Genomic DNA, 24,295 nt, shown 5'->3' on the forward strand with positions numbered 1-24,295 from the left:
GCACTGGCATTATATGCTAGTGACCAATTTCTGAAAAAAATATTCGGGTGTTATCTTTGCTATTGATAATGAGAAGGTGAGAATTCACATTTTGATAACATGGCTAATGAATAATATGGTTTATCTGACGTGTCTCTTTATATCTAGTACCTAGTATATATCTAGTATCTAACTGCGTTCGGAAGAATCAAACACTTATAAGGTTCTCTGATAATACACTCACCGTCATTAAAACAAACAAGAATACGAAATTACGAAAAGAAACAAGATTACGGAATCAGGATCTAATATACATACATACACACAAATTCATTTGCAACACAAAGTTTCTAGGTCCGTAGTCCGGGATGAGCAGGACGGAACCATTTATACTAGGGACATCGCAATCAAAAGCGAGGACTTGACTTTGACTTTGACAAACGGTTTTCGTTGGAACATTATTTGTGTAAAAAAGAGACCTGATGTGGTGGTCTTCCTTTTGCAATACAACAATCAAAGTACTATTAACTTTTATACCAAAGAATTTGAAAAAAAAGGAAGTAGGTATAATTGGCCATGTCAGTCGTACACTTCTCACCCCTATGATATTTATGGAAGAGGCCCGAGAATAGTCTGTTTATATAATTTTTTAAAAACAAGCAGTCACTGCCTCAGTATCGCCAACATTGGAAAATCGAGCCTGAAGTCTTAGCACTCTGTGAATGTCAGGAGTTTTCTTCATTTGCTTATCAGTTTCTACGGACGATCTGTTGTATCCAAGCTCACGTTCTAAGAACAAAACATCTTGGAAAATCATCTAACCACAAAAAATGTAAGTAGTATCGTTATGTTTGATACATATAGCCTATAAAGCCTTTTGTAGTTCTTAATGCGGAATTGACTGAAGGACACGCACACGTCTGAGTGATAATGTATTAGGGGTAGCCACTTAGAAAAGTGGCCATTGATTCTCATTATACTCATATACTTTCAATCTTAACATAAATATATGAATATTCATATAGTCTATTGGGATATAATTTTGGAGGGTTAAATGTTAACTGATGTGTTTATAGTCTAATTAAGAGAGTTATGGGTTTAGTAAATCGGCATTATTAGTGAGTTTAATGTCTACGACACGTCTGCATATGTTTGGGGGATAATGTTGTTGTTAAGTAAATAGTTAAAGGGGTTGTACATCACATGTTGTATTGTTCTATTGCTTATTATATATACCAGAGTGACACATCGTCTAACGCGCTCCGAAATTGTTCTTTTCTAAAACTAGTATTCTCATACGATAGATTCCTCAGCGCAGAGCTTTTCTTGTGTTTGAATCCTGAACTGGTCTCTAGTTTCTGCGGGTAACTGATACACAGGAAAGTAACGATCATTCCGTATAGATCTCCTCGAAGACAGTATACTTGCCTGTGCTAAGGAGCCCCGGAACGCAATAATCCCATTCTAACAAAGTAACCCATTCTATAAAATACCATCATATCCCATTCTAAGAAACTTTGTTAGGTACGCTACTGGGTCGCCAACATTTTAAATGAAGGGGGTTCATTACAGCTTAGGAATTTTCGAATGGCCAGGGTTCTTCGTTTCGATTCCTTAAGTTTCTCACCTGTTCAATGGTGTGTAGTATACAAGTGTCCACGTCCTGAGAACACAATACATTCTAAAATGATCTTGCCACAAAAAGTCAGCATCAACATCTGGGTTTGGTATCTAACACAGCTTGTACAGTTTCACTTGAACAATGCCCATAAGTGAATATACGTATATGCGATGGTATTATGTTGAAGTGATTTGCATGTTTTGAATACTCTTTTCGAAATCCTTAACATTTCCATTAATTCTATAAATAAAATGCAAAAGAACAGTGGTTGCATGCAGACGGTGCAGAAAGCTTTGAAGCTGTTTTGAACGGGAATAACCGGAATAAAATATACGGTCAATTCTACTCCCGGGATTTGGAAATTTAAGCAGGGCTGTAGTCAAGACGACTAGTAGATCCGAGTCTAGGAACATAATTTTTCTTCAGTTTCTATGTATAGTCGACCATACAAAAGTGGCAGGTAGTTGTTATTTGCTCACTTTCGTTGTACTCTCTTAAAATGAGAGACTGAAATTTCAGTCTAATCGACTGAAATTTCAGTCTAATGATGGATGGGATAAGGGATCAGACTACTTAGACTGAATTCCAGTCTGAAATGTAAAGACTGAAGGTCAGTCTTAATTAGACTAAATACTCTTCAGTCTAATAGACTGAAAATCAAACCACTTTAGACTGAACAGTCAGCAGTTTAGACTGATTTATTGCAGCACCAGTCTTAATAAGATTGAATACTTTCAGTCTATAAGACTGATATCAGACTGAACAGTCGGTCCTTTAGACTGAATTATTACACATCACAGCTATACTGTCAATTTTATAAATTGCAAATTCTGGATTGAACAAGCTTTTCTATAGATCCTCCGTGTTGGCTAAGTGCTGGAATTCTTCAATAAAGATGCAGTTAAGGTCATCAAGACAACATTCAATGATCTGTTAATGCAGGGGAATTTACTGAAAGGTGCTACTTCATGGAGTGACTTCACCTTCACATCCAACCATGTTAGGCTATAAAGACCAGAAAATCATTGTGACAGTCACACACAAAGTACATTAAAAATGGTATTCCATCAAGAAATATAATTGTCAATATCCACAGAACAGTAATTTTATTCCCACTAACCCACTTATATATTCTTATATAATTTTTAATATATTAAAAAAAACAGAAATCAAAACTACAATATTCTGAGGGATGTTCAACAAAACATGTTATCTTTGCAACAAACGTTCAAATTATAAAGATACTTTACATAACAGTGACATATTTTCAGTTCAATATTAATCTGTCAAATTTCTGCTTGAATTGGGCCTGGATCTAAAATGTTCTTTAATTTTTTTGGAAAGGATTAGGTGAGCTGAGAACAGATCAGTGGTGTCGCCAATGGGTGGCCTGGGGAACCCCTCCCCCGAGAAGGAATTCACAAATAGACATATCACCAACCAAGATTCAAATGTCTGGCAACACCACTGTAACAGAAAGCACTTTAAATTCTTTGTATGTCACCACCAGGTGGTAATACCCTGGAATTCATTGACAACACAGCTGTAAATTGAGTGGTTATATACCCAGCTGATCCCATCTCCCGATCTCACTGAACTTTAAATTTTCCACTGTAAAGGATATAGTAACTATACGATCCTGCCGTTACAAAAGGGATATGATGGAAACACGACGATAGTACAATGGATCTGGTACATTGCCTTTTTTCCAGTTGTGAATCATTAATGTATAGTAGCAACAATTTTCTTAGAATGATTTCAAAATGGGGAAAACATATGACAAATTTTCAGCAGGTTATTTATAAAATATTAGGAATGGTCAAACTATATATCAGTGCGGTGAACATTTAATACTTTGTGTTTCAATGATATAGATTGGCGATTGCTGAAAGTCATTATCCAGCACACACAAAACAAAATGTTACAAGCAAGCAGTTGACAGAATGGCACAAACTTCATAATGGCTATTAGATAAACATGAATTATTATATACTGCATTCACGATTTCATGATATGGCATTCATATAAAGCAAATTTGTATGCAAAAACAGTACATGTGACTATTATACCACCCTCAATTATTTCTTAACTTTCTGATAGTAATCATATATAGTGATTTTGATTGGGATTTCAATCAAATTTTAAAGTTTTATAAATTATCTGACGTGAATCCTTTAATGTCGGCCTCTAGCTGAAAAAGAAATGTCACTCGAGAGTCGACTAAAAAATTGAAAACAGTTTTGACTCATTACATCACTAAAAATGGGGGGGGGGGGGGGAATAATGAGGAAAGGATATTCTCAAATGGAATTTTCTACAGTTACTGACTTTATAATAATCAGGTTACTTGCTTTTCATGGAACAAATTATGGAATATTGTGCACAATAAATAATATTAGCTTAATTAATTGCTTAATTAAATAAACCTTCAACATAGTGAGTGCAGTGAAATGTAGGAACATTAAAGTAAACATTAAAATAACATGCTCGAAAAATCATACAACAAAGTTTTTTTGGCAACTAGGTGTTTGTTTAATTACATTCATAATTAGATCAGTATCATTAAAAAACATTTTTAAAAACCAAAAATCAAATAAATATTTATTTCTGGAGCCCTCCCTATTCATATAAAACTGTTTGTAAACTCCGGGTAATCAATTTAACGTTTTAGGGTATGTGTTAGTTACTCCTTAAAGGCATTGAAGATTTGTCCTAAACAGCATGCAGCCATCTGAAAAAGTTAACTTTCTGTTGCTTGCAAGTGATGTTTGTTCGTGTCGCTAAAAAAGACAGACAGTAATGAAACGTGATACCTTGATATCTTTAGCTGGACCTGAGATGTTCATCGCTGTATCGTTTATACACTGTAATGTGGGTATTGACCGTAGCTGTATGTACTGACTGTACACTAGTGTCTAATTACCGACGGTAGCAAGCTGTGTTTGTATTTTCTGGGATCGATGGCAGTGTCTAACACTTCTGTTACACCTCATTCGAAACTAGGTCAGATTACCGGCATTAGACGTTCTTTTTGCGCGAGTCTTCACACCCTTTTAAAGCTACTCCATGCTGACACACGTGGTTCCGGACTACAGAGCAATAAAAAAGTAACATTCACTCCTTGAAGTAACTCCATGCTGGCTGCCCTTATAGATGTGGCATGGATATGGACGAGAGACTTCACTTCTGTTGGTTGCAAAATTCCATACACCATGGAAGCATGGAACTCACAAAACTAGTGTTGTAGAGGGGGAGCATAGTCTATGTTAAATGTATGTTCTACGCCTCTGTCCCAGCTGGAATGGCCAGTTTATCTGCCACAATGAAGAATTGTTTGGGGTTCAATTCTGGTCCGAGAGATAGGATGAAAGGCTGTCAATATTGTCCTTGTCTGCCCTGTGCTGCACTCTCAATATCTGTGCCCTCCTGTTTGGTGAAGATAAAAATAAATGTGATAAAGGACAAGCAATATGGTATAAATCAAAACATTCTTAAAAAAAGATATGTTGAGAGGTAGAGAGACTAGACTAGAATAATATTTAGGAGAGAATGGAGGAACAAGAACATGACTGGCATTGTACAAAGGAGATATATCAATTCACGATAGGCAGCAATATGTCATCCATGGCGGGTGAGATGTGTTATGTGAAGGTGGATTCAAATTCAACCTAACATTTATGGGTTATCATGTTGATTTTGGCAGGTACATGGTTACCAAGCAAGGTTTGTTGTTAGTTGTTTTCAGAAATTTCTCTTTTTAAGGATAAATTGTTCATGACATCTCCTGATTCCATTACATCAGCATAGAAAACCAGTGAACAAGGAATATGATTTACATTTTAGCCTACTGATTTCACTAATATGTCTATCTGCTTGTAAAAGAAACTGATTTCATAACATTAGTAAATGGTAATATTACTGTAAAATCTTATAATAAAGACTGATGGCCCACTATATGTTTAATAAAATAACAAAAGCATACCAATTCTTTTCCAGTTTCCACATGATTTAAATACAATGGTAATGGTTTAACAGAATCGTGTTAGCTTCATGCTGTAATGGCTGTAGAAGTCACTACATTTTTCAAATAATTAAGGGTGCTTACAATCTATGCATAATAGTACTGTGTTTTGCAATTTCTTGAGCATTATTATGTCCAAGTATTTGTTATGAGGTTAACCTAGCCTAGATTCATTTTGGGACGATCGAGTACATACTGCAGGACAAGCGTGCTTATTCGCCCGACGATCGGGTACATATGCAGGACAGGCGGGCTGATTTGCCCGACGATCGGGTACATACGCAGGACAGGCGGGCTGATTTGCCCGACGATCGGGTACATATGCAGGACCGGCGTGCTTATTCGCCCGACGATCGTGTTAATAGGCCCCACCAATTATAACAACAGCCTAGGCCCTATTTGCTATAGTACAGCCTAGCTAGGCCTACCTCGCGCACAAGCCTAGAATAACTAACGTTACGAACTGCCAAGCTTTTATTCTGTATTAATTGGAAAACAACAAAAAACATACATACATACCCTCGAACACTGTTATCACTTCTTCGTGGAAACCTTTATTTGTAAGAAAAGTTCTTAAAGACTCAGCCATTGCTAATTTATAACCTTTACTCTAGCTTAGACATACGGTCGTCTGTCTCGTTCATGCCTAGCTGTGTGTACGGCGTGCGTACGTACAGTACAGCGAGTACCTGGCTAAGCGAAGAATATAGTAGTATATATGTACACAAGTTGTAGCGCTCGTTGTCACACTTATTTTTGTGCGGCGTATTTGCAAGTTTTCGGATGACGTAGGCGCATTTCTGTTCTCTGATTGGATACATTTTTCAGTGGAATACAGAGACTGAAAATGGTAAGATGACATGCCACATGTGATTAGCTGATTGGTTAATAAAGTCAGTCCAAAACAGCGACTGAACGGTGTAACTGATAATACAGTCTAAGTAGAGTGTTTCTCAGTCTAAACTCAGTGTATAACACTGAAAAAAATTTCAGTCTCAAAGAAGACTGAATTCTTCAGTCTAACATTTTAAGAGAGTAACACCTATTTATTTCATCTCCATAGTCGTAGTAACTTCGATATTTATTGATCGCATACAGATATTATGCTATATGAGAGTTATTTTGAAAACATGTCAATTTTAGGTATGCAAGGTTGCAAGAGGTATTTTTAGTAAATTGTTGGTGCCACTGTTGTGTAGGTAAATACATTACTACATTTTCTACAAAACTGAATAGGCTATAAACTTGTGTGTTGACCCTTGTTATGAGATGTCCTACAAATTCAAAATAGTTAAAATAATATAAAACACGTCACTCTAAAAATTGTAATTCAGAAGAGCGCTAAAGTGCTTTTCCAGAAATCATTCTATTTCATGGAAGGGGTTTCCATGTAAAAACTTTAATAAGGCTAGAATAACATTTCTACAGAATGTTATGTGCATTTCATATGTGATTTTCATATTCCCCCCAAACAGATACTTCGAGATATGCACCATTGAATATGTGACATGTCTGGAATACTCCTTATTGTCTGTTAAAGTCAGATCCCGAGCTTGTGCCCAAATGGCACTGCAATTCCATATTTGAAATTGCCATTGACCTATTGACATTTGATTACTCATTTCGTATCGTTATATTTATTCAGAGGTATATAAATTATGTTTACTCTTCTGTCGACATAAGATAAGTCAGAATTCTATCTCTAGTTGCACTTCAGTTTGGAAGGTATGGTTTCGTTTTCCTGCATGGCAGGATCATTACACTAACTGTGTACCAGTGGTTCCAACTATCGCTAGATTTTGATGCCGTATAGCAGGAAGTTCTGTTTGATCAGCTCGCACTGCACATGACACATATAACGTATCGAAGTATACAAATCCAATCATGCCGGTTATGCCTTCACAATACTTATCAGTGGCTTAAAAAATCGGGGAAGGTGGCAGAAATCGGGATTCCACCACAATAAATGTTAAGTTTGTAGATGCCATATCATGGCTTAGATACATGGAACATTGGAAATTTCTATTAGACATTAAGATTATTCTAACAATGTCGACTATAGGCCTACCACCCCCGAAATTTCGACTTTCCGCAAACTTTGAAAGTTCGTCGACTTTGTCTCGAAACTTCGATGATGCATGACCTTTTAAAATGTGATTCCATCTTTGTTCAGCTGCCGAGATAATGCATTTTCTCCGGTACTCGAGCAAACAGTGCGGTCATTACTCCTTATTCTTCTGGCTGTCGGGTGAATATAGCCCTTATATTGCTGTTGGCTCATTTCTAATGTTTTGAAACTATTCGCGAAGTTAACTTATGATGCGGTACCGTTCAATTTGACAATCTGTACTAATTGCTCGCCTGTTCAGAAATGTATACATTAAATTTTCTGACTTATATCAATATCATTCTAAAGAATTAAGAACACAGGTTAAGCCGAGTTGTTCCTTTAACCTCATTGAAGAGGGGAGGGGTGGATTTAGCACCGCAAGTTTATGTTTACAACTTAAAGGATGACTTAAGAGAAAAAATAAGTTTTAATTTTTGAGAAGTATTATTTTAAGCACCGGAGAGTGGTCAGTGAAGTAACAGGAACAGTGAGTGTATCCCAGAGTTTCTCAGATGCAACACAAAACTCAATAGCTAAACATTAGACGTTAATGACCTTAATAAATAAAACAAAACACATGGTTTGGTCGATATAATACTGCAAATTTACAATTGATAAAACTATTAATTAAAATTGATGTAGGCCTGTACTGAGTAGCTGACGTCATCGGCAATTCAGCCTTGAAGGAGCATTCCAGTGATAATGTATATTTAATAATGAATAACTTGAAAACGGGATTAGATCTTGAAGCAACTCTCAACCCCTTTGTTTGCTGCTAAACGTTTATCAAACCCAGACATTAGCCTTGTGAAAGGCCTTAGTAGCAGATACTTGCTCGATGTTTACTTTGTATAATGACTATAGCAATATGTAAACGCAGTGATATGACAAAATGAAGACAACACGTTAGCTGTCCTCGTCTGTGCATGCAAATATAATGTAATTACTTATAACGAACTGATAACCATTAATGAGTTCATTATGCAATAAATCAACGTTCATCTCTTCAAGTATAGTATCATCTCTGTATTTCATGCACCTTTACCGTGTAACTATTTAATGGTTGTGCTTAACTCCCTTATATTATACAGATATTTGCTGTAGAATGATGGTCTGACGGTCTGTACATGAACAAATATTGCTAAACGGATTATACAAGCTATGGCGTAAGTCTTTCTGCAATTTGTTACATATTTTTAGGCCTTAATTGTGCGTGCAGAAAATTATCTCGAAAATTGAAAAATATGCCATCACTTAAGTTCTCCACAGAGTTTCTGGGTGTAATTAGCATTACTATTGTCAATGTAGGGTGTACATTCTTCTCCGTGGATCTTTTCAGAAACAGAACGTTGCAGGTTTCAATATAATAATATTTACCAGTATATATTACTGACTTCGAAGCTTCTTTTAGAAATTGCTGTTATGTGAGTTTGTTAACTGAAATTTGATTATCGTTTCATAGACTTTGATTGAGATTATCGTTTATAAATTTGTGACAAACAAATCGTTTATCAGGAAAGATTGCAATCAACATTATGCATAGTTGTTCTATCTGTTTGTATCAGATATCCCTCGACTTTATTATCTTATTAAGTTATGATCCATTGTTAACAACTTGTGTCTATTCTCAAACGTCTCTTCTTCACTTTTAGTGATGTACGAGTACAATCAAGTCACTTCATCTGGTTACTGGTATTTATGTCATTGCACATATTTGCGAAAGGTAAGGTGATGGAAGCATCATAAATCTTTATATTTATGATATGCATTGACATTTGTTACTGCGTTGTCGCACTTCACAACCATAGTAGCTTGCTGGTCTGTGTAGACATTTAAGATATAAATATAAATATATATATATATATATATATATATATATATATATATATATATATTTATATATATATGGTGTTTTCTTCTACAGTTTGGACTAGTATGGCATGCCAGTCACCTCAGTATATGCAATTGTGGACCACGTCAACTGTTGAGTGCCAATTTGACCTTGGTTTGTTCAATATATATTGGTACATTCTGGATGGAAATTATGATAGGGATCCTATTGTTAGATATGAAAAGGAACACGTGCCACCTATTTTTGGCTCTGGTGTCGACGAAGGAACTTACAGTATTAACACCGATGGTTCTCTGATTATCTCCAATGTCACAACAATCAACCAGACGACGTACAAAGTAGTTGCATACGACAGAAAAGACCAAAGATATGAAGATTTACATATTACAGTACAAATAATCGGTAAGTACAAGAAACTTGTATGTTAGTGTTCACAGATGTCCATCTTATATTTATCTCATCCCTATGTAGTGTAATATACTAGAGAACAGACGTTGTATAGCTACCAATACTTCAAAGTTGAATCTAGGATATTCGAGAATGAGAAAGAATGTCAGAATATCACTGTTGAAGACTCGAACATATACTCTCTTGTAAAGATGGCACTGACGTATAAAAACATAACTTCATCGACTGTGCTTTAGAATCTTACAAAGGTCAACTGGTCTTTAGAGTGGTACCTTTAAGTCAAATATTTCTCATGCGTGTATATGTACTGGTCTCATCAGTACTAGCAGATTGTTCGCACATATGTGACATGCAAATGTTTATCCGATATGGCAGATTTTGTTTAGTAGATTTGGCCGACGATGTTCTTTTTAATCTGGTCATCCGACAATGGAGGTAAAATATCTGTAAAACACTGCCAATTCGATGTAAAAATGAATGCCAGAACATCTGATTTTTTTATATTTTTTATAAGTTGGATTACTCTTATGAATCATAGCATTCAAGGTTTGCAGATAGAAAGGTAAGTTTATGTTGACAGTTCAGCGTGTAAAGTGTCGAGTTGGATTACTAGGAATCTGGACATTGTCTTCCCGAGCCAGTCCGAAAAATTACTTTGGAGAGAGCATTGTTGTTCAGTAAACCTGTCGCTTCGTTACCACAATACAGAGTTTGTGACACCATTTACAAAAAATCCCTTAATCAATGAATATAAATGAAGAAAGTGAATATAATACGCCACTTAAAAATGTTAATCGCGTTTTGTAGCACGATATGTGAGTCTTACTACAATGTCGTGACTGGCGATTATCTGGGACTGGCTACATTGATTATCTAGAGTTGAATGTAAATTATCCGAACCTCATTGATATTGGGACGGTTTTTAACATTGGAAGCCAAACAATTATCTCTCTTGTAAGCCTTCAACAATTTCTAACTAAATGCAGGGCAACAACTACTGTACAAAGTTTTTTCATGCGTGATGAACCTCTATAAATTCGAATTCTATATACATACACATATAGCGGAATACAATTTCACAAAGAAGACAGACAAAAATATTTTCAAATTGGTAGCCAAGTGCATTCTTAACAACATGTGCACAGGCTATTCCTGAATCAAATATGTAGTACGCTCGTTGTAATATAAATCCCATTGTACTTTTAATGAAAGCCTTATAACCGGAATGTTAAATTCCTAATGACAGACGACTGGGATCGGGAATAGGTTATGTATTGCGCTTTAACGTTTGCAATTCGCTCGCAAGATCCCCTTTGCGTGATTATCCTCCCAACGCGAAAACATTTACTAGCTTAGGGGCAGACATATTAAGGCTACGTTTGTGGGATATTTGTTTTTCATAAAATCATAAATGAAGTTCGTCCCAATCATTTCCATTCTTAAATAACACTCATGGTTTTGGTACTCTTCCACTTACAGTTATGTCAGACAAGTATCCAAGGATAAACGTCTGCGGAAACCAACGGAACTGCTTGATAAAATCCAGTTCACTAAACAATTTAAACTGTTCCTTCGAAAATGCCAGACCAGCAGTTGAACTGAGATGGTACATACAACATGAAGGGTACACAGAGACAGTGGAGGGGACACAAAGTTATATATCTGATGGAAAGTTTACATTTACGTCTGTGTTAACTATGCAAAGCGGCTACGTTTTCAAAGAACCGTTAACGCACCTTGTGTGTGAAGCCCGAGGATTAGCTGTGGGTGCCAATGTCGTAGAGTCCAGTGTATACATTGACAACCCTAGTGAGTGGAATGATATCGTCAGTATTAATAAACAGTACCAAATAAACACGGAAGCTCAATTGCTTTGTGTGGAACATGGTATACCATACACATATATTTGGGAAAAAACAATTGCAGATGTTACCGAGCTTCTTATATTTTCTGTGGACGGGAAGCAGCACGTCAATAAGGCTACACCATCGTGGCGTGTTAACGACATAGGGGACCTCATTTTGTCAGAAGTTGATTTGACATCTGAAGGAACATATACATGCAAATACTTCGATGGGATGTTTTTCGGTGCTAGTGCAACAATCGTGACTGTTTTAGGTAAGTATGACGTTACCTATACTAGCAGTCTGAAAGCGACGAGTTTGGATCCCTTGCAAAGAAAACGTCTTAGTTGAGCTGCAACCATTTTGGAATTGACCTTAAAATATTTGGTTAGTGGGGTATCCTATATGTTATGGATAACAAATATATTCACCTCTTGGCAAGGGTAAAAATGATCATGTGTGCCATTGTGCCGCATGCACGCGTGTTTGTATAGAGAAATGTACACAAGTCACTACTGTCACAATCCATTTACTGAATAAATCAACTGTTCACTACATCAAATACAACAAGATTCATTATGTGCATTGACCTATATAAAGATTGATTTGACGTTACCATAAGCCTACTTTGGTCCTATCAGAGGGGAGTGGAGTGGGGGGGGGGGAAGAGGCAACACAGATCCTTGACCTATTTGAATGAATCCTGTTAGTGAGCTATAGTAATGTATTACGACGCTATACACACATTGACAGTTTTCAAATGATACGGAATATTAAATGGAACATCTACGGAATGGGAACTGTGATCATTCGTTATCTAATCAATGCAGAATCTGATATGAGTAAGTACACTTGTATATGATTATAGACAAAAGTGCCGCATTAACTGCAGAGGTAAATAAATGTTACAGAGGAAATGCACTCAGAAGTATCATTTACCATTTTTTTAATTTATTTCCAGTCGCTCCATCGCCACCGTTTCTTCTGGTTGACAGTTGCGCACAAACTACCCACTCATGTGACATTGTGATACAACCGAATAAAGTGAATACTACCATCACTTGTGAAGTCACAGGGGTTTATCCGGAACTTTCTCTTGAGTTCATAAATTACTTCCCATCAGAAATTAAACTTTGGAGTCAGACACAGTTTACTTCTTTTAGAAACCTTAGGTACCACGTCAGTGTATCTGCAGTAGTTCAGCCATTGCAGAATTTCTTTTGTTCCGCTGAGAAGTACATAGTGTGTAATGCCTTTGGTCCAGGCGCTTCGAGTTTGACGAATCCAGAAAAGAAAATACAAATTTCTTATGGTAAGGAACAGATAGGTGATATATGACGAGTTTCAGCGATGTCACGAATGACATTGTCACTACACTCATTACTAACTAATGGCGTTTCAATAGTGCAGACTAATGTAATATAAAACTCAATTAATGGCACTCTCGAAATTACTTGAATAAAGATGATCACGTAGTGTAACAACGACATAGCAAGTCTATTTTATTTACCTCTACAGAAGGATGTAAAGAAGAAGTCAATTCCGCAACGAAAATTGATTCTGTCATCATAGTAGTTCTGTGCATATATTCGATTTTTACAGTCGTCTTTGTGATGCTTATTATCATTTTATGTGCCGTCTGTTGCGGCTATTGTAAGGTAAGGATTGACATTGCTTGATTCTTTGACTAATCCTTATACATTTGAAAGTATTAGCTTATAGTAGACGTGTATATGAATGCTCGTAAATATTACAGTACTTCTTGGAGTAATCCATTGTTCAGTTGCTTGTACAAAGGAAGGTGTTTAATCAGTTCATAAAAAGATCGCTGTCAATATTTTTAAAAAGAATCTTCTCCATGTTTTATTTTTATCCATAGTCCATTCGACGTGCAAACAAAACCGAAAAAAACCTTGGTAGGTAACAGAGTCAATTTAATGATTGATTAATGGAATGTTGTAATATTGCATTAAAGTATATAAGGAGTTTGAAGCAAACGAAATAACCTTACAAACATTCTAAAATATAGTTGGTTTGAACGTTCAGTACTATAACCCACTAACAGAGAGTACGTGATGAGCAACTAAGAAAACACGAAATATAAACATGCATTATCTTTTCGATGATGTAATTATATACATCTTGTAGGAATAAGATATTTGAAGGTTCTCTACCGAGATATCATGTTTATATCAGGTATCAAATATCGACCTCTGATGCCCTCAAATGATATTTGAAGTCCAATAACAACAACAGGGTTCAGTTACACAACATGGAGCATTTGCCTTCTACACAAAAGATCCTTCAAGTTTTCTTTCTTGAGATATCGTGTTTACAAGGTTTTCGGACTTTGACTTCTAATGAAGCCAAATGACCGTTGACCTCTATTTCAAACAATATAGTTCGTTCATTTACTCAATATGGAGGTCCTACACAACGGTATTAAATATGGGATATACAGCCAAGATCCCATTCTTGGGACATCGCAATTGCAAGGTTTTGATATTTGATGACCTTTGACTTTCATAAAACTAGGGCTCATCTACTTAATATGGGAATCCTGATACTAAATATGAGATTCATCCAAGTTTTAGTTTGGGAGATATAGGCCCTATCGTGTTTACAAGGTGTTCAGACTTGCTGAATGTGCTGACAATGAGCTGACAATGAGAATTGAACTCCAGTTATAACACTTAGAGATCATCTACTCAGTATGGAGCATCCAAAACACTAAATATGAGAACTTATGTGTCCATTCCTTTTCTGAAAGAGTCCTTTGAAATTGTTGTCACATGTTCACCTTTGCTAACAATTAATGGCCATTGTCCTCCTTACATGTCTTCATAACCAATAACCTACTTGAATTCGCTATCAACGTACAATCAGCATACAAAGTTCGAGCTATAAGCATACTTAATAACAGGAGTGTTAGCTCAGTGGTTAACGCCGGTGCCTTCCAATCATAAGGTCCCCGGTTCAAGTCACCCCAAGATTAATGTATGCCGTCCAGTAAAAGAGTTGTTGACAATTGAAAATTCATAATCATGGATGTAAATATGAATGTAAGAGACTGACTTGGCCAGCTTGCGGCTTTGATAAGCCAATGAGGCTTCTTCGCGAGTTCCTGCTTGCAGGAGGATCTAAATACATACATACATACTTTTGTGATCAAGCGAGACGTCACGCACATTTACACGCACATGCACGGGCATTTAACGTTAATGCTTACATCGGAGGCAAACGAAACAACTATTTGAGTATAGGAACCGCTTGATAAAACGTAGTACATTAAAGTGAACATATTAATTATGATCAAAAAAGACAAAAATCGGCTAAGCAGTACAAAGAGTATCGAATGTTATGAAACATATGTCTCTAAAAACTGGAACTAAGGAAAAGAGGCAAGGAACATGCAACACCTGCATGTCGGTCAACCATGTGCTTAATACATTTCTTCTTTCTGAAATTTAAATTATTTCCTTTTGTTCTGATCTATACTGATCATCAATCCAATCGAGTATTCCGATGGCTACGTTGGTTGCAAAACAATTATCGTACAAATGTTCTGCATCTGCAAGTCTAAACTACATCCTCATTGCAGCTTTTTTGGAGAAAATAGGACTTTCCAAATTTGGTGCTATTTTTAGAATTTATCTGACAGCAAGAGAGTAATTGTCAGGTTGGCAATAAAGCTGGACTTGTTTTTGTCTTTGTTAGTATTATTCATATCATTCACCCACATACGTAAATAATAATTCTAGGCAAGTGGCATATTTTTGAAACTCTGAATTTAGAGAACATTTCCAACTAAAATTACCAACTATCATATGAAAAGCATCACACTTAAAGTTATATCACAACAATATCAAAATAAAAAGGCAAATGAAGAATAGTTACCAATGGCATCACAGACCACCAGATAAGATCAACTTCCTGAAGTAAGGGAACGTTTAGCCAGTCATAATATTTTCAATCAACTCTATCTCGAGATAGATGGAAAATATCTGGAATCTTTACAATAAAGGAAGAAACTATTTAAAACAATAATTTTAAAAGCATGGGCGTTGAAGAATTGCTAGTCATGATCGATGCACAAAAAAGAACATATGCTAGAAATCCCGGTAAAATTAATTTACATTCAATTCATATTTATCGTTCTCGAAATTGTATAGAGGAAGTGCTAGTCATTATCGAGGCAAAGAAAATCTATGTTCAACAAAATTATGATCACATGTGGTTTCAAATCGTCGCCATACAGGTTGTGGTCGTATGCCAAAACCTGGTGATTGTGCTAAGAGTGCTAAGTTGGTAAGCAAAAGTCGAGCCGTCCGTATGTAATCTTGGATCATTGGTTGTATGGATAGTGCGGGGGACGTGGAAACGTTGGATAAGTTGCAACCAGATGTATATATTACACTAGCATTTGTACCCTATATAAGCTCTGCCATTCGCTAATGACACATCAAAAGAAGTATTTTGGAAATTGTTGTCGATTTTAGATAATTTCAGTCTTAAAATTAACGACTTTTTCCACCAATGCGTTGTTCTTTTAGAAATTAGTACACATCTAACCAATATGGATGGGTCTGTGAGTACTGAAAAACGTTACTTCTTTTTACAATAATATTTCTTAGATGATATTAACTGATATATCAACTGCACAGAAAAAGAGTACTTCGCATACATATATTTATTTGCGCCCTCCATGTATGAACTTGACAAATCATTTTTAAGCTAGTACCTTTTGTTTTACTAGTTTTGGTTAAGAACAATGATAATAATAGTGAACAAAGTTTAGTTTTCCCACATAACATCAAACTAAAGTAATGTGTGGAAATGAAAATTGTACAAAGGTTACGACACTTTGTTGTGATTGCGGAATTGATATAGTTTCAAATAAATACTTGTTTATAGCAATACTTTACGTTACGAACTGAATCAATCTGCAGTGATCAAATAAACACAATGGGAGCTCAGAAACATATTTAACCATATCTGGAGTTTTGTTAACGTAGTCTCACATGAATATTTATGTCTGAAAATGTACTATAAACGCTTGAATGTTTATTTAAGTGGTTCTTTAACTGTTAGCAGATTTGGATTAAACTTATATACGACATTTAAGATTATCTACGTAACAAATAGTGCTAATGCATGTAATGCCCTACCGGTATTCATACGGTTCGGAACTATTTTTTTGTTGATAGTTAACCCAACTGGATATACGTTTACGTGAACGATGTGGTTGCGAAGTTACTGTTATATCACTAGGTATAATTCATGAGGTGGAGCAGAGACTACGGTATTTGTCAATTGCTGTACTTGGAAAGTGCTATCACGTGAACCCAGTTCGGGGAAGAAAAGTACAAAATAAAATGTCTTTTTTTCTCACTTTTATCCCTCAGTGGAATATCAGAACACCACTAGCTCCACACAAAGAAGAAAAAAGGTTTGTCTTAAAGCATCTTCAATTTGTACAATTTCCTTTCATGGGTTAAGAGTTACAAAAAAGGAATCAAATATACTATTAAACAGAATGAATAAATCTGTTATAAAATTGCAAGTATATGTCAATATAAACACTAAATTCTACAATACAACATTTCGTAGGCAGGCAGTTCAGTCAACGATATTGTCCAGTGCTGAATGGCTAGAGGCATAACTCTTATGCGTATACACAAAACAGAGAGTTTGAAATAGAAGTCGAAATACGACAAAACTAAACATCGAAGCGAAACAATCATCAATTCAACCCAATACTTACACAAGTTACTATCTTCATTAAGCGTGTACCAGACTTGTCTCCATAAAAAAGATACGCCAGAAGAAAAGTTATTTTTGCCTGATGAAAGAGGAACATTATGCTAGACATCACGGTGAAATTAATTTACATTCAATTAATATTGATCGTTTTCGAAATTGTATAGAAGAAGTGCTAGACATTATCGAGGCAGAAAAAACTTATGTACAGCAGATGATCAGATTTGGTTTGAAATCGTTGCCATAGCAGTGCACAGGCTGTTGTCGTTTTCAGAGACCTTTTATACCCTGGTGATTGCGCTACGGGCGGCGTTGGTAAGAAAATGTCGAGCCGTCCTTATGGTATCTTGGATCATTGGTTGTACGGATAGTGCGGGCGGCCCGGTCGATTGGTTTCCAAACAGGTGTGCAATTACGGAGTTTTCAGCCAATGAGATTGCTCGTGATGTCAGCATCTATAATGACCATCGCTTGGAATTTCGACATACACAGAGTTACACACTGACACTTACTTAATTCTAGTTACGGGGTTTCCCTTCAAACACCCAAGCTTTACTTTTAATGCTTGGATCACATGTTGTCCCTACTTATGAAACATACGGTACAATCTATTGGGTTCGTGTTTACGTTATCGAAGATTCGTGAGCCGTTCTATTGACATCGGAATTCGTTTCGTGTAATGGGTAGGTCTACACTAAAGTCAACTTCACGACGCGAGTTCACGAGTCTTGAATGAATATACGCAAAACAGTAAACAGTGTACAGTATGAGGTATTTCCGTCACTGCACTGTGTACACATTTATAATACATATAGGCGTACAGCGCATGTGTGATACACCCTGTACGAAACTTTCACTGTGCGATGTTATCAACTAATGCCTTCACAGAAAACTTCGATCAATGCAGATCATACAATACTAGTGTGCTAATTATGTCTAAACCGATTCCAAACATATCTACATATATTTATGAAAAGCTTTGAGTAATTTTGAACAGGTATGTCTTCGTTGCAACGAATGGATGCAGACATTATGGTAACCTCGAAGTGAAGGTTTCTATTGTGATGACGTAACTTTTCCGACCAATCATGAGCGACTATTTATACACAATTGCAAACCTGTTCGGGAAAAAATATCCTGTATAAGCTCTGTCATTCGTTAATGACACCTCAAGAAATGTTTTTTGTAAATTGTTATCGATTTTTGATAATTTCCATCATGAAAATTAACGAATTGTGTATGTTTTTTTTACCGATGCGTTGTGCATTTACTAAATGATAGATATCAGAGCAGTACGGATGAGTCTGTGAGTACTAAAACGTTTTTACTTTGTTTTCAGTAATATATCTTAGATGCTATTCACTGATATATAAACGGCTGAAAACAAGATAACTTGACTTGTACTATACCATACGGTTAAGAACAGTTTGTAGTTTAACCAAGTGGATATACGATTACATGATCAATGTGGTCGCGAAGTTACTGGTTTATCACTATAGGCATAATTCATGATGTGGAGCAGAGACGACGGTATTTGTCAATTGCTGTACTTGAAAGTGCAATCACGTGAACCGAGTTCGGGGAAGAAATGTACGAAATAGAATGTCTTTTTCTCACTTTTATCCCTCAGTGTAATGAAAACGGATTACAAACTAAAAGCACCGAAGAAAAAGGTTAGTCTTAATACATCTTTCATTTGTACAGTTTGTGTTTATGGGTTGCTTTCACCTCAAAAGAATTCCAAATCGCGAAAGCAATGATAGTATAAAACAGAATGGACAAGTCTGTTTCATTATTGCAAATATGTCAATATAAACACTAAATTCTATAATACTTTCATGTCGTAGACAGGCTAGAATGTTAAACAGTTCAGTCAACGATATTGCCCAGTGCTGAAGGGCTAGAGGCATAAAAATTATGCTTCTACACATAAAAAGGTGAAACCAGTGAGTTTGAAATAGAAGTCGAAATACGACCAAAACAAAAGAAACATCGAAGCGCCAAAATAATCATCAATTCAACCAAATCACGTATACAATTGTGTGTCTTTATTAAGTGTGTACAAAACTTGTCTTTATAAAAATGATAGTCCAGGAGAAAAGTTATTTTTGCCTGATGAAAGAGGAACATTATGCTAGACATCACGGTGAAATTAATTTACATTCAATTAATATTAATCGTTCTCGAAATTGTATAGAAGAAGTGCTAGTCATTATCGAGGCAGAAAAAACCTATGTACAACAGATGATCAGATTTGGTTTCAAATCGTTGCCATAGCAGTGCACAGGCTGTTGTCGTTTGTATGGATCTTTTTATACCCTGGTGATTCCGCTACGGGTGGCGTTGGTAAGAAAAGGTCGAGCCGTCCGTAGGCTATGTTATCTTGGATCATTGGTTGTACGGATAAGTTGCAACCAGATTTATTTATTAAACTAGCATTTGTGCCTATGTAAGCTCTGCCATTTTGTCGATTTTTGATAATTTCAGTCTTGCAAAGTAACGAATTTTGTATGTTTTTTCACCGATGTGTGTTGCTATTACTAAATGGCAGACATCCAAGCAACACAATTGCATATGTGAGTATTACAAAAATCGTTCATTTTTTTTTTCAATAATATTTCTTAGATGTATGATATTAACTGATATAATAGCTGCATAGAACAAGTAGTACTTCTCATAGATATATTTATTTGCCCTCTCCATGTATGAACTTGACAAATCATTTTTAAACTAGTACCTTTTGTTTTGGTTAAGAACAATGATACTAATAGTGACTAAAGTTTAGTTACCACAATACATAAACTAACATAATGTGGATATTTACGACACGGAATTGATATAGGATTATGATTATAACAACCAATTTTCAAATAGGTATAATTCATTAGGTGGAGCAGAGACGACGGTATTGTCAATTGCTGTACTTGAATTGCAATAAAGTGAACCCAGTTCGGGGAAGAAAAGTAATGAAATACAATTACTTATTTTACTTTTATCACTCAGTGTAATGAAAACAGAGGACAACTAACTCCATGCAATGAATTAAAAAGGTTAGTCTTGTAGCATCTTCCGTCAAATATCCGTTGGAACTCTCATTTTGATAGCTCTTTTGAATTCAAGTTTCACAGTTTCAGAAGTACATCATAAATTTCAAATGTCTAAAGTCTAATGAACTAGTATGTATCATTAAAAGGGAAATACTGAACATGGGAAGATATATAATAAAGCTTTGATTAAACTTTTGAAGTATATACTATGATTATCTACAGACATTTTACCAGCTAGATACAATTAAGACAATGTTACACGGTGGACAATCATGTTGATTGGTTTTGTCCTGTTTAGCTGATTTTAGCTGGTTTGAAGATTTAAAAGTTTAGTATTTAACTGTAAATTACAGTAAATAATAGTAATTTTAACTATAAGACGTTTATAGTAACAGACACGTTTAACTTAAAACTCGCTTTTCGGCTTGGTATTTTTTAAGGAGGGGGGGGGGGGATGGAGTTGCTTTGTATGGAATACAACTGGGGCATAAACTCCTAATTTCATTATCTGGAAGGTACAGTGGCTGGTAAACCCACATCAAAGCAAATGTTAAAGTCTCAATGTGTGTTTGCTAATTTATTTCGGAAAACAAACTTCCGAAGCAGATTTAAAGTTTCTTATTCTAAATGCACTCTGACAAGGTCGGTTTAATGGAGAAAAGGCTGTCGCAATCGAAAGAAAGAAATTTATTTTCTGTTGCCCTTCTGGCGCGAATGATCTACTGTAAAATCACTGCGACCGCCCATATCAGTATGTTCATTACACAACTATAACCTATATATAGTCGTATCGTCCACTTTTTTGACCCAATTTTACGGAGGAAACGCCTGAAATCACCTGTTCATTCCTTGCAATGTAAGGAAATGACACAATTTTGCAAGCTACATCGGTAAGAACGAAAGAAAGATACTATTCAAGAGAAGGGACGTAACACAGGCTAGTGAAAGTAAGTCCTTCAGGCCTAACGGTCGTAAACAAAACAGAGAGATTTGATTGGCGCGTGATCTGTTGGGCGGGGCTTGCCACATTTGAATGAAGTTTGTAGAATCTACGGACTCGTTAATAAATCTGGTGAATTTCATTCAGCTCAAAATGTTTAACAACAGATAAGTCACTAAAAATAATGATTATTAATATGAAAATAGCATAGAATGGTGTCATTTTTACTAAGCTTTTAGGGCGGAAAGCTGGAAAGGTCGAAGTTAAAATTTGGCAAACACAAATTGAGACTTTAGTAAGGCTCCCGTCTAATTAGATAGCTCAGATGGTACAACACAGAACTTTCATTCTTAAGGTCACAGCTGTTAAGTTTTGCTTAAAAGAGTCGACGGTAGTTTTTCATCTCTGCCATGCTTTTGTCTATAATTAGGATACTTTGATTGGGACAACAGGTTTTGGGAGAAGACGTCGAAGAGTGTTTTAAACTGGTGTGGAGACAAGTTTTGTCGATGAAATGATTTGGCATGAACAAGGTTAAAGCTGTGCTCTAGTATCTATTAAAGCAGTAGAGCATATTGGAAGCAAATGTTTAATCCTTCTCTAAACATCTCTGTGCCCTTAATTTGGTGGTGTTTAAGTAGATGTATTTTGTTCATGCATGTATTATTCTTTCGTTGTAGATGTGCTTCTTGTAAGCTGCCAATCAAGGGGGCTGGGGTGATGGATGTAGAGGATATCTTAACCGGAGGAACCCAGTCAAGATGTGTGACTTATTTTTTTCTGTTTCAGACCACTAACTACTCTGAATTTCGTTTCTTATATTTGAACCTTATAATGGAAAGAGGAAAAGAGCAGGAAATCAAAATGCTCTGCCTGGGGTTGAACTCTAGACAAGGAGTTTGTATGTCTCTCTCAGTTATAGAGCTACTACCAACTGCGCCACAGTACCTGATGAGAAATTAATCTCTATGTCGCAATACACACACTTAGAGAAAGTTTGTAGGTTTCTAATAATTTGACCCTAATTTGTTTGGGGGACGTATTTAGTAAAGCCATTAATTTTTTAAACAATCTCAGAGATAAAAATTAGCTGAAGAGAAAATTCTACCCTGTAGGCAATTTTTGCTTTGGAAAGAAATATATGTACCTTGTTTTTTTTTATCATAGTAAGATTATGGCTAACTAAGTGGCCCATATTGAAATAAAGGACTTCTGCCTGGAAGGTAGGAATAAGTTTATTCTTTTCTTTTAGTGGAATGTAATATCAAAGTTGAAAAAGGAACAAAACTTAATAAAAATGAAAAACACTTTATGCCTCAAACAGTGGAAAAATTGGACATTAATTTTGTTGCTTTTAGCAATTCCTTCTATCACCATCTGGAATATTTCCACACAAATTTGTAAAATATTTCCGCCCCCCCCCCCACTCCAAGATCATTCAAGAAAGAGCAAAATGGAAGCTCGTGTGGTTCATCTGAAAGCAGATCAGAGCTACCGTGATATTCATCAAGAGTTATTAACCAAACCTATACTGTTAAAGGGAGGGTGGAATTTTGAGGGCTTCCGGATATTTTGGTAGTTCTTCTTTTCAAGGATGATGTTCAAACGTTCACGTTTAGAACACCTATCCTTACAGCAAGTCTATTGCCCAAGATATGAACATCCAATATCAAATATATATTACTGAGTTAAAAAGAAATCCATTTGAACTATGGCATATTAAATTATTCAATGATCTGAGATGCCTTCATCTGTGAGTCATGACTGTAAGTTTGTAAACAATCAGTACTTACATTGAAGATATTTCTATGAACGGATGGCCAGACGGGAAGAATTGAAATTAATCAGGGCTGTTTCAACAAATCTGAGGAGATTACATTAAATCAAAGGACACTTGCAGTACTTTTTTAAAACCGGGATAGTACATGGAATCTGGGGGACTGTCCAGGGAAGTCTTAGTTAAACTCATTCAACTCTCTGTCCAATATAATGGAACAATTTCTGTCACTAAGATCACCATCAGAGAATTGCTGTGAATTTTCTCTTTCAAATTGTTCATTATTTTTAAAGGGGATCAAAGGGCCTACTACCAAAGGAACAGCGAAAACCTTTGTTGATTCCTAGCCGAAGGCAAAAGCAATCTATGCGATGGTGATGGAACTGTGGGTGTTTGTGCTTGTAAACACGGTTACTCGAAAGTACATGGGGGGGGGGGGGTGTAACTTAACAGATATCACCTAAATTTAATTACAAGAAGCTTATCTTTTTCTGTGATGGTCAAATGTCATTTCACTCATTTGAATGCTATGGAAAGACAATGACTTTGAATGTGTTTCAAACCTAGTGTTTGGAACCAACTTATTCACAACAAGAACTCCATTAATTTATGTTGAAGCTCATAAGAGTTCAACTATTATAACTCAAAAGTACTTTACAAGCTCTAACTCCATTTTGTTTTGGAAATTGTGTTTTGTGTGAAGTTAGTGCCATTGCCAGAGGGGGAGAGGGTGGTACAAAAATAGGTTTGCCCCAACTCGTTTACTAATTTGAGAAGAGAGAGTTTTATTGGACAATTGGCTGAAAATAGTTTTGTAGAATAGTTTTGTTTAGAAACAATACTGTAATAGTAATTTACGCTTTGTAAAAACAGTTTTTTAGAAAATAATATTAGTTTAAAAAGGAGGAATGTAAAGGTGTTACCTTACCGAGCTGG

The 24,295-nt window shown here is 35.9% G+C and overlaps 1 protein-coding gene across 2 annotated transcripts; it reads left to right on the plus strand.

Moving 5' to 3' along the window:
* Positions 1-656: 656 nt before the first annotated feature.
* LOC139981347 (uncharacterized) lies at positions 657-24,237 on the plus strand. 2 transcript variants are annotated; one of them, XM_071993685.1, is made up of 15 exons: positions 657-811; positions 8,823-8,897; positions 9,384-9,454; positions 9,656-9,985; positions 11,471-12,109; positions 12,797-13,147; positions 13,354-13,493; positions 13,715-13,751; positions 16,389-16,423; positions 17,241-17,284; positions 18,877-18,901; positions 19,226-19,268; positions 20,147-20,171; positions 20,599-20,645; positions 22,263-24,237. In XM_071993685.1, exons 2-14 carry the CDS (start codon positions 8,893-8,895, stop codon positions 20,621-20,623), a joined length of 1,770 nt encoding a protein of 589 aa, XP_071849786.1. In that variant the 5' UTR covers positions 657-811; positions 8,823-8,892; the 3' UTR covers positions 20,624-20,645; positions 22,263-24,237. The 2 variants fall into 2 exon arrangements, with proteins under 2 accessions (XP_071849786.1, XP_071849787.1); XM_071993686.1 differs by lacking the exon at positions 18,877-18,901.
* Positions 24,238-24,295: the final 58 nt, after the last annotated feature.

Source organism: Apostichopus japonicus, chromosome 15, assembly GCF_037975245.1.
Source record: "Apostichopus japonicus isolate 1M-3 chromosome 15, ASM3797524v1, whole genome shotgun sequence".
Lineage (NCBI taxonomy): Eukaryota > Metazoa > Echinodermata > Holothuroidea > Aspidochirotida > Stichopodidae > Apostichopus > Apostichopus japonicus.

Bases quoted from the DNA above. Each gene is read 5' to 3' on its own strand.
- LOC139981347 (XM_071993685.1), top strand. The intron at 13,494-13,714 runs GTAAGGATTGAC...TTTTATCCATAG, and splicing joins TCTGTTGCGGCTATTGTAAG to TCCATTCGACGTGCAAACAA. The intron at 17,285-18,876 runs GTTTGTCTTAAA...ACTAAATGATAG, and splicing joins CCACACAAAGAAGAAAAAAG to ATATCAGAGCAGTACGGATG.